The sequence below is a fragment of the Varanus komodoensis genome, unplaced genomic scaffold, assembly GCF_004798865.1.
Source record: "Varanus komodoensis strain SLA01 unplaced genomic scaffold, ASM479886v1 scaffold13_3, whole genome shotgun sequence".
In the NCBI taxonomy this organism is placed as follows: Eukaryota; Metazoa; Chordata; class Lepidosauria; order Squamata; family Varanidae; genus Varanus; species Varanus komodoensis.
Genome location: NW_025335409.1, coordinates 1,795,509 through 1,814,201, shown reverse-complemented (window position 1 = coordinate 1,814,201; position 18,693 = coordinate 1,795,509). Strand labels below are relative to the sequence as shown.

The 18,693-nt window shown below is 42.6% G+C and overlaps 1 protein-coding gene across 1 annotated transcript in view; it reads right to left on the bottom strand.

The window, feature by feature from the left end:
* Positions 1–18,264, bottom strand: part of MAPK11 (mitogen-activated protein kinase 11) — a 49,521-nt gene extending 31,257 nt beyond the window's left edge. Inside the window, exon 1 of the mRNA XM_044423329.1 lies at positions 18,023–18,264. Coding sequence (XP_044279264.1) covers positions 18,023–18,135 — 113 coding nt within the window. The 5' untranslated portion in view covers positions 18,136–18,264. The remainder of the gene's footprint in view (positions 1–18,022) is intronic.
* Between the last annotated feature and the right edge of the window lie 429 nt (positions 18,265–18,693).

Below are 18,693 nucleotides of genomic sequence, written 5' to 3'. Positions count from 1 at the left end.
ATGTTTGGTTCCCATCCTTTTTGGAGGGGCCTTTTGAGACTAAGCACACCTCCTCTCTGTACACTGATCCTCTAACTGGGTAGCCCTCCTCTCCCACATCATGTGGTTGATAGCTCTACCCACCTCATCTGTCTCTGAGAAACTCCCTGTTCCAAGCCACATCACAATAGTTGTAGATGATGGTTCTTCTCAGAGGCTACCTGAGCACCTGGAAAGTCTGGCCTTGAGATAAACACCTTCACCTCTCTCATCTCAACATCTGGAACTAGCCCACATTCCAAGCCTCCCCCCCCCAAGAACAACTGCCCCTTTCAGTCCCAACACCCAGTAAGTGATCTCCTCCTATCTAAATATAACACACAACAATGAGTCAAGGCCAGACAAACATATAGGAGAACACTGTCGTCCAACTACTTGATTCACATCTTCACACTGTAAAACTGGAACACCACCCAACCACCAGCCACCAGACTGGACTCTGGGAACACACCGGAGCTGTACTTAAGACAGCTTCACATTCGAATTGGAACAGATATGAGTGATTCTATCTGTAAAATGCCTTGCAAATAAATCAACGATAGATAGACTGACCTGAGGAGAGAAGAATGAAACATGGAGTTGACTGGTCTCTAACTTAAATGATTCATGAAAAATTCATTGGATGAAACTGTATGAGTCTTAGGAAGCAATATTCTATTTGGCCCTATGCCAACCTGGTAATGAGCTCTTGGAGACCAGAAATTTTCAAATTGTGACCTAAAAGCCAGTGTGCTGTAGTGGCTAAGAGCATGGAACTGGAACTCAGGAGATCTGGGGTCCAGTCCCCACTCAACATGGAGTTCACTGGGTGACTTTCAGCCAATCATAGACTGTCAGCCCAACCTACCCCACAGGGTTGTTGTTGGGCAGATAAGATGGAGAGGAGGATCATGTAAACTGTCTTTACTTCCTTGAAAATAAAAATGGCAGAATATAAATATAATTAATAAGTGCACTTTAGACTATCATTATCAATGGGGCTTTAGTGGATAATCTGAGTCCTATTGATTTCAGGGGGACTTTTTAGCACACACAGTACTTTCCAAATTATAGTTTGTGGCTGTAATCATTTTGAATTCCACTGCTTCCAACTGAGAACAAAATTGAGACCTTTATTTCATTTCAGTGGACAGAAAATAAATGTATAGTCAGGTGCTCTAAGCATATGCTGGACGTGGGGCATGGGGAGGGGTTTGAATGCATTTCTATTTGCTCACATCTACCATTCTTTCTTGTTTGCTTTCCAGAGGTTTGTCCCTGAAAAGTCTCCACAGAAGAGACGAGAGGAAGGAACCATGGAGAGAAGGAAGGAAGGACTCAGAAACAGCAGAAAGAAATCCTTTGCACCTTTGCTTGTTTCTTATCAGAAGCAAGATACAAAAAGCAGTTGTTTTCCTTGGCTTCTGCATCTCTTTCCTATAGTTCTTCATTTCAAGTACTATTTTCATAGTCTCTCCTCCTCTATTTTCTTATACCACCCCACCATTGTACCCTAGGAATTTTGAGGCAGGTTGCTGGGTCCAATATGACAGAAGTTATCTTTGAGCCAGAACAATCACCACCTGCCACCCAGGCGTGGAACAAGCCAGTCAGATCTAACTATTGGAGATTTAAGCAAGCCTCTTACAACTGTTAAGGCTTAGTGCTTCGTGGTGCATACATACTTGGTCGATCAAGCTCCATGAAGCTTCCCTCTTGCATGTTTACCAATATGGATAGCATAGATTCTCTTGGTAAAGATCCAGTTGCCTCAAAATGCACTGGGATGTAATGCTTCATTAATCATTTCCTTTGACACATTGTATTTAATACACATTTATTTGGATGTTTTTACCAAATAAACAACTCAATAAACAATGAACGACTTTTTCCATAACAACATATATAGCCATGCCACAAATGCAATACAAAATTACCCCATGTCTAAAAATAGTTGCTGTATACAAGTGACTTAGAATGGTCTTCATATAGACACCATTAGCAAACCCATTAAGTTAAAAATGTTTAACATTCCATTCACTTCTCCTTCACCAAAACAAAAACATGTTATTGTTTTGTAGAATTTCAAGGAACTGGGCAGATGGTGTAGCCTTCAGTAAGTTAAATGAAATGTGAAAAGGCAAGAAGCTTCTCTGAGTAGTAAGCACAAAAGAGAACAAAGGTGTGGCAGAGATATCTCTGCTAACCTCCCTTTACTGTACAATTTGTCTGCCCTTCCCTTGTTTTGCCTTATCCGTGTTTCAATATTATTGCTGCATTCACAAGCAATGCTAAGCCAAAACCCCTTAATGGGCCCACATAAGCATGAGAAATGTGTACCTATCCACAGCCCCTTTCTCACCAGCTGCCCTTCTCTTTGCATAAGCAGCAAAGCGAGGCACAATCTTGCATTTAACTGCAGCTTCCCATGATATGAGAACGTGGAGCTATGGTTATGGTATTGGAGGCCAGTATTAAGCAGGGTTTAAAGTTGCTTTATGACTCCTGGCTTGTTTATAAGCATATAGCCATAATTCCCAGTCTGTGTGTTCCAAGAAGATATGTTTAACTGCTGGGTCCTGGTTCATGTGGAAGGAAGTGTGGGGCTCATGTTATTGTTGTTCACTTGAAAAGTCATGCCCAACTCTTCGTGGCCACACACAGAACAGATGATTACATCAGGATTTTTTGGTGGGGCTGTTTATGCAAAGCATAGAGAGCTTTGGCTACAGGGAAGCATAGAAATGAAATGAAAGAAGAAATAATACCAGATCTTTATGTCTGCACTAACCACGGTCAATTCCAGCAAGGGTCCCCATCTCAACCAAAGTTTGAGACTGACGTTTAATGTGGGTTTGCAAGACCTGTATAAGAGGCAACCTGGCTAGAGGTTCCCTTTTCAAAAGAGCAGTCATGGTGGCTAGATTGGGACCACAGCAGATGGGGATACCAATTCAGGCATCTTCCCCGTGGATATCACAGCCCCTACAAAAATATCCTGCTCTTGCTGCAGTTATTGTTTGTGATTTGCCTGAAAGGGAAGCAGCCATTGCCACTGGTACAAAAAGCAGTTTCCCTCATAGGGAAACAGTAGTTTTAGGAGGACTGGCCAGGGAAGGCTTCTCTGTGGTTTAAACTTGACTGGAGGACCCATGGTTGCTACTGAAAAAACAAATAAAAGCCCAAACCAATCATGTGAAAAAAATTTTGAACAAAAATATTGACATAGGAACATGGAAGTTTTCAAACTGCAGAGAACCTTTCCAATAAGCTGCGTTCTGTAAAACCTGAATCCATCCAGATATTACCGTCAAACTACACTGCTTTGGCAAAACAAATAATTTTATCTGCTTTGTATCTCCAGTTGTATGGGACAATCATGGGAACTACTTTTTCCTGAACTATAGGTACAGGTAAAAGCACAGTAATAAAAATCAAAACACAAAGGATAAGAGATTAGTAATGGTTTTTAAATTATGAATCATTCTGCCAGAAAGATGACCTTTGTTTCACCCGCTGAGATGGGGTTATTACACTGGAAAGCTGCGATAGAGATTTGAATATTATTCGTTATTACTTTAGCTCCTGAACCATCAGGGTCAGTTAGCTGAAATGAATCTCTTCAAATGAAATGAAATGAAATGAAGAATATACCAGTAAACGTTTTTATTAGCTCATGCCATATTGAAGATGAAAAGTGATAAAACATGCCATCTTTTATAGGTCTTTCAATAAGCGGTTAGAAAAGTGGAAAGAAACCTGGTTGTTATGTACAAATATACATCGACAGCAATATACATGCATCACTTAACCAATTTTTCTGTACACAAAGTTAGAGCTGATGTCCTCCAAACTTCACAGTGCTGAGAAGTCTATTTTTTAGGCAGAGTCAAAATGCATTTTTAGGAAAATGAATGTTTGTTAGAATACTTTTGAATAAAGAAGGATAAATAATTCCAATGAAATCCATTTTGAGCCAATAAACTGTGGTGAGAACAGATTATATTACTATTTGGTGGACTGTACACAAAACAACATTCATGGGAAACATTTTTCACTAAGGGCATTATGAAATTTTTGACATCACAGCACTAGATATATAAAATGCTGACTTAATAATTGCATAAGTCTTGCAAATCTAAGAGCCAATAACAACTTCCACTATTCCACAGAGGTCTTATGAACTGCTCACATGAATTTAGGAACTTTGGGAGAAATGGTGTAATACAGTGATTAGCGTGTTGGAATAAGTTTCAAGAGATCTGAGTTCTAGTCCCTACTTGCCCATTAAGCTTATTGAGTGACTTTTCTCTCAAACTAATCTATATCACAGGGTGTCATGTGAATAAAATGGGCAGAATATCATGTAAACTGTTTTTGCTGCCTTGAAAGAGGATGGAAAGCATGACATGAAAGTAATAACAAAACAGAGAATTTACATGTCATAAGATTTAGGGCATTTGTAACTTCATGCCAATCTATGATGGCTTCCCCACTTGCTTGCCTACCACTAATTTCACTTCCCATAGGCAGAGTAATAAGAGGATGCTTACAAATTGTAGGACGTTTCAGGACTGGATCTGTTGTTGAGCATCAAGGCTTTTTCCCAAGTGAAACTGTATGCTGTTTTGTTTTCTGTCTTTCACTAAGAAGGGTCTAATAGCTATATCCTATTCATATTAACCTGGAAAGAAGTTTCAGTGCACAATCCAGTTGGGATGCCTGTAGAATTATGGGGATCCTATGCAGAGCAGAATGAGTGGGATGTAATCTTCTTCTCCCTGCTCCTGCTGCACTCCATTTTTGTGAGCTGGGTTGCTTTGCAGGATGGGTGGGAGGAAGAAGGTTGCAGCAGTCTTAGGGTACCTTCTTTTCGGAAGAGGACCCTGCTCTCTTCCCCCTTTGCCTCCTTTAATCTCTCTCCAAAGTCACCCTCTCAGCCTGAGAGCACAGCTAGCATAGTTCTTTCCACACCAACTATGAGGTGGCAAGGAAGGAACCAGAGTGCTCATTACCAAATCGGAGAGCATGGTACAGCCTCTGCCTTCAGTGCTGGGAATCCAATGATCCTATGGTACTTTGGATGATATCTAGGAATAGCTTGATACATTGCTGAGTTTGTTTGTTTAACGCTTTTATATACAGTCTTGGACTAGTGTCTTGGGTCATTCTTGGGCCTTTACGGGAAGTACAATGCTCAAATGAATGTGCGTAGGAGTGTAGCCAAAGCAAAATAAGCTCCAGTACACTTAAAAAATGAAACACTGATTGGTACTTTCAATGGCTGGAAATGTAGAAAAAGACTGGGTGGGGGAGACTTGTTGGTTTGCTTTCTCAAATAGCCTTAGGATGTGATCACTGGTATCAATGTGGGAGTGCCTAGCAGTGACTACTTTACAAAAGAAACATGGGTATTTTGCCTGAATGTCACAAGATAAGATCAGCATGTTCTTGTGTGTAGTAAACACAGAACTTCTTCATGCAGACCAATCCAATTCATCCCTGGTGGGAAGAAAATAGATCTTCAGAGGCTTTGGTTCATCTGCCACAATTCCTGGCCTTTGCCCAACCTGGCAAAGGTTTCTGGGACTTGAGGTCCAAAACATCTGGAGATCTCGCTTCTGTTCATCCTTGCTGTACATGTTTATTTACAGGTAAGTGCCACTGAGTCTAATAGGGATTACTGTTGTTAAGTAAACCTAATTGCACAGGATTATGCTGTACATGTACATTCAGATCCTAGCTGTTTCTGATGCTTTACTATCTCAACAACTAGCCCTAGCAATGAACATTTGAAGGGAAAATTTGGATCTACCTAAGATAAAAGGGAAAAGAATCAATTGTAATGTCTCATTTAACTTCTCCAATGAGTGCTTAACAACACTGAATGGCAGATCTAAAAAACTGATACTTCTGTGGAATATGTAAAATGTACCTATAAATTTACTGGTTCATCAGTTAAAAGCCAGATAAACAGACATTAAAACATTCTTAATAGTTATTGCATCAACTCTGTTTGTTTTGCAGAGTCTCCAACTTGCAATACGTATAGATGTTTAATTCTACAGTGATGCTCTGCCTGTCCATTTTCCATTTTAAGCCACAGAGGAAAGAAAATTTAACTTGCCATTTCAACACTTGACACCTGTAAGAAATTCTGTGAGATAGAGGTCAGAAAATAAAGTCTGCAACACGCACACAATTTAAATCTGAACACTGAAGGTCAAGTGACAATAAGACCATTATTCACACTGAAATTTGTGAATATCTTTATCCATGCCTCAGAAGCCCAGGGCTGAAAAACTGGTCCTACTGTTTTCTCAGCGTTAATTTCCCTTTTACAATTGGCACACATTTATCCAATATAACTTTGAAAGGAAGTGCCATTTGCCTTTGATGCCAAATTCTACACCAATTATGTTTAGACATAAATGTGGAAAATACTGGGCACTGTTAATGCCTGTGTTGCTGTTGAGTGTGTGTGGGGGGGATTTAACAGTTACCAAACTTAACTTCTTTTTAAAAAGGAATTTAATTGCAAGTACAAAAACTGTAATAATCTTTGCAACTTTGCACCCTAATTACAGCAGCCCATATATATATAAATCAGGCAACCATTTCTGTACTGAACCCTACTGAACTCATCAGTTGGGTTTGCACAACACATTAAAGTCAGACTGCTGCAGTCTCACTTAGAAGCAATTCTACCTGCAATCCAGGTAGAATTCCACCTGCAATCCAACAGAGGCACCTTGTGGGTAGGGTGAACCATGCCTCCCCCCTTTCAGTCAACCACAGGTACCCTAGAGAAGACTCCACTGCAATGCCTTCTACTGTTACGGCTTTGAAAGAGGCAAAAAATAAACACATCCCAGGCAGATCTACTCAAGTAGCTGAATAAGATTGAGGCAGAACTAAAACTACTCTCATGCACAACATTTTTTCCCCTCTGAAACCATCATGCTTTCCCCAAATTTTGTACTATGTAATGTAACTAGGCCAAGTGTAAACATGATGGTTAAACATTTGCTAGGGTTATGCCACCTTCAGATTTCTGGAAAGTTTAGTTCTGGAAGGGTTACAGATCAGCTGCAGACAATATGGGAAACGTTGTGCAATGCTCTGTAGCCCCTGAAAAGTCCGAAACATCCTAGTTCAAAGGAAGGCTGGGAAGTGAAAGCCAAGTTACACAATACAGCTGGAGGGTCAGCCTGCTCACGTCAAACTGATAGGGTTCATCCTGGCAATAATGTGCAGAGAGGAAAGCAACTATAAGACAGCCTTTGACCAAGTAGACATATTTGTTCATTTAGCTGGCGCTGGATTATTTTGACTAGGAGCAGTTCCCCAGCCCAAGCAAATATCTCTCCCAGCCCTCTACTCAAAATCCTTTCCAAACTGGACACACCAGTATCTCCACCTGAAGATTTCTATATGCAAAGCTTGTGCACTTCCATTAAAGCATGAACTTTGGGAGACTTTCTGGACATTCAGACATTCTGTACCTTAGCAGCTCACATTGCCTCTAGTCTGTGTGGTACAAGGCAGATGCATAACAACTGCAGGAACCCTAATTGAAGATCCACAATTAAGCTGCAATCTTCAATCTAATTATTGATATGGCAGACCCATTACAATCACCAACATAATTCACAGGGTAATGTGAAAACTGCAGCTTAGCTCTCAATGAACGCTCAGAGTTCGATTATCTGCCACATCTATCATTCCATCATTCCTTTGAAAAACTTTCAGAGCCATATATACAAGGTCATCATGCCATTTCCCATCCATGTTTTGGCCTGGCCACCTCAGGATCAGAAATTGATCTTCAGCAGGTTTTTTTAAAACTTTGCGAGGCCCCACTTTTTTAAAAGTTGTTTTCTAAGGTAATCCTATTATCCAACTATACCAGTTGGCTACTGTGCTAGTAACAAATCCCCCCATCAGATACTGTGCATAGGAAGGAAAGGGTCTGTGCAAGAACCAAAGAGAACAGATTTGCACTGTTGGTACTACCTCAGGGTCAAGCACCCAATAGACCTGACCACTGGACACCCATGTCCATCTGTAGACAACAGGCAGTAAGAGCGGAAAGTGTGCCCAGTGTTAAAGGCAGGAACATTAGAGTGACCTCCGCCCCCGGCCCAGTCACCTTGCGAAGCCCCCTTCAGATCAGTGGCTGCAGTCACAATTCTGTGAACCCCAAGCTGAGAAACAACTGCTTTAAGCAAGCAGGGGTTGTATACTTGCTCTTTAGTCAGTCAGTCAGTCTATCAGCCAGCCAGCCAGCTAGTCAGTCAATCATCCTTGGTTGTTGAGGTTTTGTTTGTTAGAAGTGCTTCCTTTGTGCAAAATGCTCCATCTTGTGTGCTCCTGCTTATTGCACAAGGCAGATGGCTTGAGAAGAGAAGACTGAGGGGGGACATGATATCCCTCTATAAGTACCTCAAAGGCTGTTACAAAGAGGAAGGTACCGATTCACTGATACCTAAGCATAGGACACGGAATAATCAATTCAAATTGCAACAACTCAGATTCAGGGTAGATATCAGGAAAAGTTTCCTCACTGTCAGAGCAATACAGCAGTGGAACCAGCTGCCTAGAGAGTTGGTGGGCTCTCCCACAGTGGAGACATTCAAAAAGAAACTGGACAGCCATCTGAGTGGGATGGTGTAACTTGGCGTCCTGCAGCAGCAGGGGGTTGGACCTGATGGCTTTCATGGCCCCTTCCAACTCTACTATGCTATGATTCTATGATATAGTTTGACATAAGAAAAAAGTGCTCACTTGTGGGATTTTGAACACTTTTGGTGGGGCACTAGTTAGGTGGATTCTAGTCGTCTCCATGACATCGGAGAGGGATGAGACCAAGTAATAATCCAGGGATTGGCATTAATGGGATTGCTTTAATTTATGCCACATCTTCTGCTGGAATAATGTCACAGCATCAGGGCTCACTCTGTCTGTCTGTCTTTCTTTTGTTACTACAGTTTTCTCCCTTTCCACAGACATGTATTGACTGGGTTTATCATTGCTGTGTTCTGTGAACCTGAATGAGTTTCTGCATGGGTTGGCCTCACATGCAAACCCAGCACACAAATCCCATCATGGGTCCAGGGAAGCACTCAGCAAGAACAGCAACGCCACCCCTTTTGCCGCTCTGACTAGGCTCACCCGGCCAAGTGCCGGTGCCAGCTACTCCACCAAGAGACCAACCAAGCAGCACTGGAGCAGCTGTCACTGGTTCACTCTGCCTGATTGCAACCCCTTCTCCATCACCATGGTTCCAATAATAAAGCAGGCTTGCAAACTACATGACAATTCAAAATACCTCTAAGTGAGCCTGAGGTTCTGATTGCCTTTCCTTTCCACCATTTTCCCAATCCCATTCTGTCTCCCCTTGCACAGGAGAAGCACTGCTTTCCAGTTAGGGCTTAGGGCAACATTTGGTTCTCACTGTATACTTTAGCGCTACATCAGTGCAGTGTTTCCCCCACTGGCACAGCATTGTCCTCTGCCAACACAAGAATGTATCCAGCGGTCATAAATTGAGAATAAGTCTTCTACTGCCAAAGTAAGTAGGCCAAATAGGCCAAATCAGTAACTTTTATTAAGCAAAGATTCCTGGGGTATTTCACAGCATCCTGTTCACCTTTCTTTTTCTCATACCATTGACCACTTGAAGCAAATTCTGAACTCCACATACCTCTGCATACTTGAGAGAATGAGCAAGCAATCAGCCACTCAGAAACGAGGCAAGTCAAAAGCCTCTAAGTATCCAGCGATTCTTTACCTTGCCTCTGGTTTATTTCTCCTTGGATTAAGTCCCTGTTACTGAAAATCAGTTAGAAACAAGCAAAATCACTGGCAGCATAAAAAGTCCTGAAAATATATACACTTTTAAGCATTGCCCTTTTTAGAACAGTCTCTTAATATTCAATTCCTTCCTCAGGCTTTAGATGCTCGAGTTTCTTTGCAAGTCAAGCAACAGGACATACGCACTAAAGAATCCATCACCATGTGGAAGCTGACTGGCTGTACCATCTTTCTACCAGGCATCATTATGCCTGATTTTGGGTGGTGGTTTGGGGCGGTGGGGGGGGGGCATTTTCACTGTGCAAATGTTTTTCATAGTTAAATTGGCTCACTTTTTAAAACAATAGAAAACAAAAAGTGCAGTTAGGAAAATAAAGTGCTTTGCCACTAACAGTGCTCAACTTGCAGCTCAAGAGTTATTTGAAAGAAGTTTCCTAGAAAAGCAGATACAGCTCAGAGAACAAGAGATTTCTGAGTTTACATATAATTAGTCTTCCCCCCTGCTCCCCAGAACTGCTTCCTCAGGAGAAATAAAGATAATGAAGGCACTGAGATTCAAACTGATTTCCTCCCCTTTTCTTCTTATGTGTGTGGGTTTTTTTTTAAAGCTGCTATAGGGAATTGAGAAAATTGATCCTATAGGCACAGGAAAATATAAAGCCAAAACTTTGCAACAAATATGAGATTGAGCAAACAAGAATCCATCCGCACAGGGGTACACAGTGTAAGGACTGAAAAGGAAGGTAAACCCCACAGCATTTTCTCTATATATATATATATATAGTGCCAACAGACATGGTTTATGAGTTCTTCATTGTTTATTCCTGACCTACATAGCAGAAACATGTGATTGTTCCATTGTATAACTCAATCTAAATATCCCAGTTCTAAACCTGCCACCTAAGGCCACTTGAAGCATATCAGATTTCCAAGGATAAGGCTTCGGAAAATATGAAAAACATGTACACAATATGCATGGCAAATGAACACACATCTATCTGAGCGCAGGTACACAAGACTCCTGGCAGGTGTAGATGCAATAAAAGTATATCTATGATTTTATACATGAACAGCAATGGTTCGTTCAGAAAGTCACTGCTTTTAGAAGAAAATCCACTGCCTCTTGGATATTTGCTTGGATCATAAATTGCTCCTCCATTTATAGAGGATTTCTGCCAAGTCCCTCCAACACCTACAGCCCTCCTCATACCATATCCCACACAATTCCCAAGGTGCCTCCAATGCACAGGAACAAATTTAAAGGAATTTCAAGAGACCAGAAGAGGAAGGCACGGTAGAAAGGCCCCATTCTGTGCCATCCTTAGGAGGAAAATTGGGATGTCCGCTACCTTGTTTAGAAACAGGCAGAACTGTGCTTATTCCCCCAATTTTGTCTTTAGCACTATGAACTCCCGTCCCCGTGGTCATTTGAAAACAGTTTCCATTCATCTTAATGAAAATGATTTGGTAAAACTGTGCATATCTCACATAAGGATTCTAAGTAGCTAGAAAACAAACAATGAAAGAATCTGATTAAAAACAGCCTTTGAGCTGTATACATGCCATAAATTCTTTCACATCCATTAGAGATGGTACTTCTAGGGTCACATGGAGTCCTGACTTAATCTCCAGTATAATTCAGTGCTTCTGACCTCTGATGGATGAAACTGGTCCTCCAGAGGCTGAATGAATTCACAGCAGAAAAGTGTTATGACCAAGAACACCTTGTCACTTGTGGGTGGACATTTCTGTTGGAAGGGCCACTCCCACTCTGACCTGTCAAAGGACCTGTCAGGTGCTTTGACCTAAAATTAGACTTTAGAGATAATACTGGGAATTGCAGTTCATGACTACTAATTAAAAACAATTTCCTAAGGGTAGCAGTGTTAGTCTACTGTAGCAGAAACAACAAGAAGTCTTTTGGAACATTAAAGGCTACCAAATTATGTCAGTATAAATCTGCTAGTCTTTTAAAATGCCAAGACACTTCTTGTTTCTTTTAATGACAAAACAGGATTTTTATTTACATGCTAAGGGTTTAAGGTGACAAAAATGGGTCTCCCTGCCCATTTTGTTCTCACCTCTGTCATACAGTGGTGCAGAAACAGAGGTAAAGCCTTGCTCCATTAATATCAAGTATTATTTTATCCTTATGACAATTGAGTTGTCCAACTTGTTAGAGGAATATTCTTTTTTAAAGTATACTGCTAGGCTATACATATTGAGGTATCTTTGTTGGACCAATTTTATGTTTGAAGAGTATGTAAGCTTTCAGCAGCCACAAAACTCTTCATCTGACATTAAAAATACCTAATTCTCAATGATATATTCTCAATTATATAGAATTATCTATAACTTACTAGTACAAATACTTGTAGATGCAAAACATGCTTTACAACAATTCATATAATACACAAATTCAGCTTCACATTTTTCTTTCCCCAAGGCAAAATGCTGCTCTGCATTTTTTGTGATTAGGTGCTTTAACTGATTGCTATTGTTCTGTCATTTCATTCAACACTTAGAGTGCTTCAAATTGAAATGAAAACTTATAAATTTAGTAAGTCACAATGAGAAACCTAGAACTATTTATTCAGGATCTATGTCATAGTGAATGGAGTTTGATGGACTGGAAAGCTGTAGATTGAAATTCCCTCTCAACCATGAATTGCACTGGACTACTTGCCCTGTAGGTTACTGTGAGGGCAAAATGTGCAAAGAGATCCATGTATGTTGTCCTAAACCCTTAACAATGAGCATAACTCAGATGTAGATTTGGACAAGAAGCTGAACTATGAAAGAGTCCTGTTACCAGCTCTTCTTTTCAATATGGGCTTTTTCTTACCTCGAACTAGTATTGTTTCCACTGAGATCTGTATCTTCTGCCTTAAGTCTTAAGTCAATATGCCCATTAACCAGTTTGCCAAAAAAACACATAACTTATACAAACACACACCACTGTATTATTAAGGAAGTTATCAGGGGAACGAGAGAGAGGTAGGCAGGCTAAGGAGCAAAATAACTAAAAATAGATAGCATAGGCCAGAAAGGAGCAGCTTTTCTCAGAAAGGGATTATCAATATCAATAAGATCTACAAGATCCTTGTGTATGATTCTCAGTATAGTGCTACATTTCCTTCTCAGGAACTAAATTATATTTCTGATTCACATGATGACTCTGCAAAAATGTTTGGTGTTGCTTGCACAAAGTGGTTAAAAACATCAATGTTTTGACAAGCAGAGGGTGTGTAAATACAACAATAATTTCTTTCTTATTGCTAAGACTGAAGATGATGTCTCACATGGTACTATCCACAGTGATCCATCCATGTGACTTGCCTCATGCCAAATCCTGTAAATGGTGAAGACTCCTGTCTCCACAATAGTCTTGAGGATAAGGAGATACAATTAGGAAGTTTTATGGCTACCAGGAGATCACTAAATGGCCTGCATGTAAACAACGTAAGGGAAGTGCTGTGGTTCAATTGCACAGCCTCTGTTTCCATGCAGATGATTCCTGATACAAGCACTGCATCTTCAGATGAGCTAGATAGACCAGTGATATGGCATAATATGGGGAATCTTCCCATGTTCCTAATATATGGCCAGTTCTTCAAGCATCTTCAAACCAAGCCTATTGATTCATCTTGGCCAGTTCCTGTGTCCAATCTGCTTTGTTCAACTTTTTTGAAATGTTTGCATTTTATCTTTTTACATTTCTATCTCAAATTAACTTAAACACTTGTTTGTGGAAGGGAAATTCAATGAATGAAGAAATGGACAAACAAATGAACATGCCAGTGCTCATTCAGTGGCCATAGGCCCTATCCAGGAAATCTGTATTCTGAAACAGCAGCAAAAAAAGGAACTTGGGGTTTTGTAGGACAAGAAAAACAACAGTTTGCATTATTCTCATGATCTTCACGATCCAGGAGCATGTATGGTTATGTCACTCTGAAGAAATGTATCTCATCAGCCATTACTCAATCCATCTAGGCACAAAATGTTCATTGCCATACCACTTACATATGGAGGTACAGCTCACGCGCGCGCACACACGCACACACCATAATATTCTGTGAAATATACAGAGAATGCAAATAAATTCTACCATATCACACTATGGAAGTAGGACGTTCAGTTTTTTGTATATTCTAACACACATTACCAGATGTGAGGTTTACCTGGAACAATTTAAGAGGGATTCACATGATGGTATTTTACACAGTGGCAACCTCAAACCAATGGTTTCTGTAAGTAGAGTGTATTCCAGTGTCACCATAGTTTAAATAAGATGCTAAAAGAGAACTCTGCAATCTCACCAGCATCACACCAAGTTACAGCAAAAGCCCCCAGGCAATGACTCTGTTCATTTAAGTCAAACAAGCAACAGCATAGCAAACAATGGCCCAGCTACTGCGTCTTGCAAACCACATCAACAGTTGGCATTTATGCAAAACATTTTGCATACTCAAAGCACTTCTCAGGAATCTTTTCAAAAACCAAGAAAAACAAACAAGGAGACTCGCTGAATCAGACCTTCTGGTCTATCTAATTCATTTCCTGTTCCCAATGGGGACCAGTCAACATCTCTGGGAAGTTCTTGAGCAATGTATGGGGGCTTCCCAATCGCCCCGGATGGTCAGCCCTTTGCATCAGCTACATTGCTTCTGAAAAAGGAGCTTTCATGTGGTTATCTGGTTGAGCAGGTCTTGATAGACCTATCCTCCATGAATGTCTGTATTTTCCTTGTAATGCCATCCCGCCTAGAAGCCATCAGTGCATCCTGTGGCAGTGAATTCCATATGCCAGTGATATGCTATCCAAAGAAGTACTCCCTTTCATCTGTTCTGAGCCTGTTGCTGCCCAGTGTGAGTATTAACACCTATCTCTGAGCATTAGAGCATACAAGACCTTTTCTGGCCTGCCTGAACTTTGTGCCTGAATGTTCAAGCGTCTGGTTTTAACCTATCATACCTTAGTTGGCTCAGGGTCACCATACGAACGGAGCCTCACTCCCAGTATGTGCCCACAGTTTCACTACAATCCATATCTGAGGCCCTCTTTCAAGGAACTCCTGCAATGGAACAAAGGGGGGGGGGGCTTTCTCAGTGATGCCCCCACCCCCAGCTACAGAATGTTCTCCTCTCTGATGTCCACCCAAATTGTTACATTTTCAGCACCTGCTTAAGCCTATTCTCTACTCCCAGGTATATGATGGACTTTTAAATCCAGTTATTAGGTTTTGGCATTTTATTTATTTTTAGCTGTTTAAAATTATATTATTTGAAATCCATTTGCATCATAAAGGCACTACTGTACCAGCAGGTTTCCTTTCAGGACATTTCCAGATAATGTCCAACAGATGCTGCCTTTTTTCCAGTGCCACTGGACCCTGAGTTGACATGTTTAGGAAGCTGTCCACCACAGCCTCCAGGTCTTTGATCCTGATCCTTTGTCACAGGATCTTATCAGAATATGGTTGAAGTGACTGTCCCAACCTACTTGCCCCTTCATTACACTGAATTATATTTGCCATTTTGGATCTCCTGTTCATGCACACTTGATTACCTCACTGCTCACCTTCAGCTCTACATCATTTATGAACACGTTAAATGGCACCCATTCCAGTGCAGATCCTGGAGTGTGCGCGTGCATGAGTGCAATTCTTACTCCGCTCATTTTGGAAAAAGAAATGTCAATTGACTCCCAACTCTGCCTCCTTTTGACCATACAAAAATTGAGGTTTTAATTATTTAATTATTTGTTGGCGCGTGGTTTTTTTTACCCATCCCATTGGCCACACAGCTCCCTGGGTGGGTAACAGACAGTAACACGAATTGTGTGGAGCATGAGATGCATAACTTATTTATCCGTTCTTTTCTCTATGATATTTATATCACACCTTTAAGGATGTAAGAGCAGCCATATGTATCAGGCCAAGGTCCATCTGGTCCAGCATTCGGTTCACACAGCAACTGACTGACTCCATTTTTGTCTCTCCTGAATCTCCCACCCATCAGCTTCACGGAATTACCCTAGCTTCCAGTTCTATGAGGGAAAAAATATCTTGTTGTCCACTTTCTCCACACCATTTTTAATTTTGTATCTCTCTATTCTAAATGAAACAATCACTACTATTGTTGGAGCAGCTCTAACCTCTTGACCATTTTAGTTGCCCTATTTTGCACTTTTTCCAACTGTACAATATCCCTTCTTAGGCGTGGAGACCAGAAATGTACCAGAATATTCAAAGTGTAGTCACAGAACAGATTTGACTAAGGAGAGATTGAGGTTGGCCATTTTATTTTCACTCCTTTCTTGTCTTACACAGATCTTGCCTTTTTCCAAGCAGCTATACCCTGGGCTGATACGTTCACTGACCTGTCTACTACAACATGTAGATCTTTCTGCCAGCTCAGATATTGCCAGCTTATACTTGAAGTTGGGACATTTTGTCTCATTGTGCATCGCTTTATATTTGCTTACACTTGCTTTCTTCCATGAAATCCATTTCTCAGGCAATAATTCACCTGGCTACAGACCAGACCCAGAGGTAGTTTGGGTCAGTTTCCACAGCTTATAGTTCCCACAGCTCAGGTTGCTATGTCTGATTATGTTCTGGTTCTAAACATGAGAGAGAGTATTAATATCTGTAAAGAAACATAATCTGCTTTCAGAAGCACATGGCCACCCAGCATGGTATGCAACAATGCAATGACTAAATGAAAATTTAGACAATGGTTTTAGATGGTTTCTTATACCACAATCTTAATCTTCTTCACACTATTCCTTGTGTGGGCACACGTGTGTCTTGGGGAACTGGGACTAAAATTTTGCTCTTCCAAAGTTTTTGTTTCCGTAAGCTTCAGTGCTCCCACTCCCCCAAAGAACACTTCAGATTTGACCATAATAGCTCCAGGAATACAAGCATCACGCTGCCAAAGTCCCGTTCCTGGGTGCAGTTCAGTGGTGAGAAAGGAGATCTTTAAAAATAGTCAGGGGAAGCCTCTTTCGGTAGCTGGCATGGCCCAGGGTTACCCCTAGCAACCCATGAGGAATTTCAAGCTGAATGGCATTGTGAGAGGCTCAGCTCTGAACCAGAGTGGGGGCAGGGAAAAGACACAAAAACCCTGTGACAGAACACAGGGCGATGGGTCACCACACACACACACAAACACACATGTGCATTCTCAGGGCAGGGAAGATACCCATTATACTGTGTAGATTTCACACAAGCCATCTTCACACACACACACACACACACACACACTCTCAGAATCTGTACACAAAGCACTCAAAGCAAGGAACAGCACATATTTTGCTTCCTAAAGGTTAAAACAGCAAAGAGTCTTGCCCCACATGAAAGACTAACACATATATTATAGGATAATCTTTCAGGGACTTCGGCAAATGTATCGGCTCTTCAGCTGACCTGCTTCTCTTCTGATCACTTCCCCCACGTTTAATCTTTTGCTCTCCATCCCTTGCGCTTTACATGTCACAAAGTGTGGCCAATGTCCTCACAGGTGCACACACGGGCTCTTTTTTCTGTACACACAGGGATTCCCCTTCTTCCCTCTGCAACAGCATCACAGATGTGCTACATTCCACCTTTCTTTTCACACTAAGCTGTTACTAAAGGCGGAACGCGGCGATGACAATTCTTTGCTTTACGATATTTCGGGGCTGCCCTTCCACTCCGCGAGCGCCAGGGATGGTGGCCCCTCACTTCTTCCCCTCTGTACCTAGGCCTGCAAAACAGCATCCTGGCGCTCGGGGCACCCTGTGCATGAGAGCTTATCCTAACTAGGCTAGGCACCTAAGAAGCCTCCTTCCAGAGAGGGCAAGGCTGATATCCATAGCAGCTGTGGGCAGCGTGGCCCTGGTGCCCAGCGCCACGCAGACCCCGCGGAATGTCTCGGCGGGGCTGCCCCTATTGTGTGCGCCGCTCCCCATGCATGCCCGGCCAGCGCCGAGAACGCACCAGGCAGGCCTAGCGGCTCCCGTGCCAAGCTGCCGCTTCGCATTGTCTGCTCCCAGCTCCAGCAAGGGAGGGAAAAAAACCGATCGATCCTGCGAGGAGCCGCCGCCGGCCCCTCCCCGCCCCTCCTCCACCCCCTCGGCCGAGGATGCGGAGCGGCGGCACCTGCCCTCTCCCCTCCCGTGCAGAGCACCTTCCACCTACCACACGGAGCCGTACGCGCCCGAGCCCACCGGGGTCAGGTGCTGGTAGCGCTGCGGAACCTCCCACACCGTCTTGTTCAGTTCCTGCTTATAGAAGCCGCCTCGCTCAGACATTTTCCAGAGCCAGCGCTGGAGAAGGAGGCGGCGGCGGCGGCGGCACCGACAGCAACCGAGAGCCGGGCAGTTCCCGCTGGAAGTGGAAGGGCGAGCGAGCCACCCAGAGCCGGCGCGGAGGAGGGGCTAGGAGGGTGGGGAAGAGGGAGGAGAAGGAGAGAGCAGGGCGGCGAGGAGGAGGAGGGGAGGAGGAGGAGGGAGCTCGAGGGCATGAATGAAGTTGGGGGGAAGGAAGGGCGAGAGACGGCTCACAATGGGGAAGGATTTCCCTTCGGAAGGAACAGAAAGCGAATCTGGAGTGATCTGCCCGGCAGCGCCTCCCGCTGAATTGCATTGGTGTGGTGGAAGACTAACAAGAAAGCGGGCTTCCTAGGCCAGACTCGCCCAGCCTGGCGCTTTCACAAGCTTTGGACTGTATGGGGGGAATTCCAGAAGACGAGATCGGGACCTCCTGAAGGCTGCATGGCCCTCAGGGCCTTACGGTCCCCGCTGTTGCTTAGCATCCCGAGTGTCCTAGTGGAGCACCTTCATCTGTGCTTTCCTAGAAGCAAAAGGCTA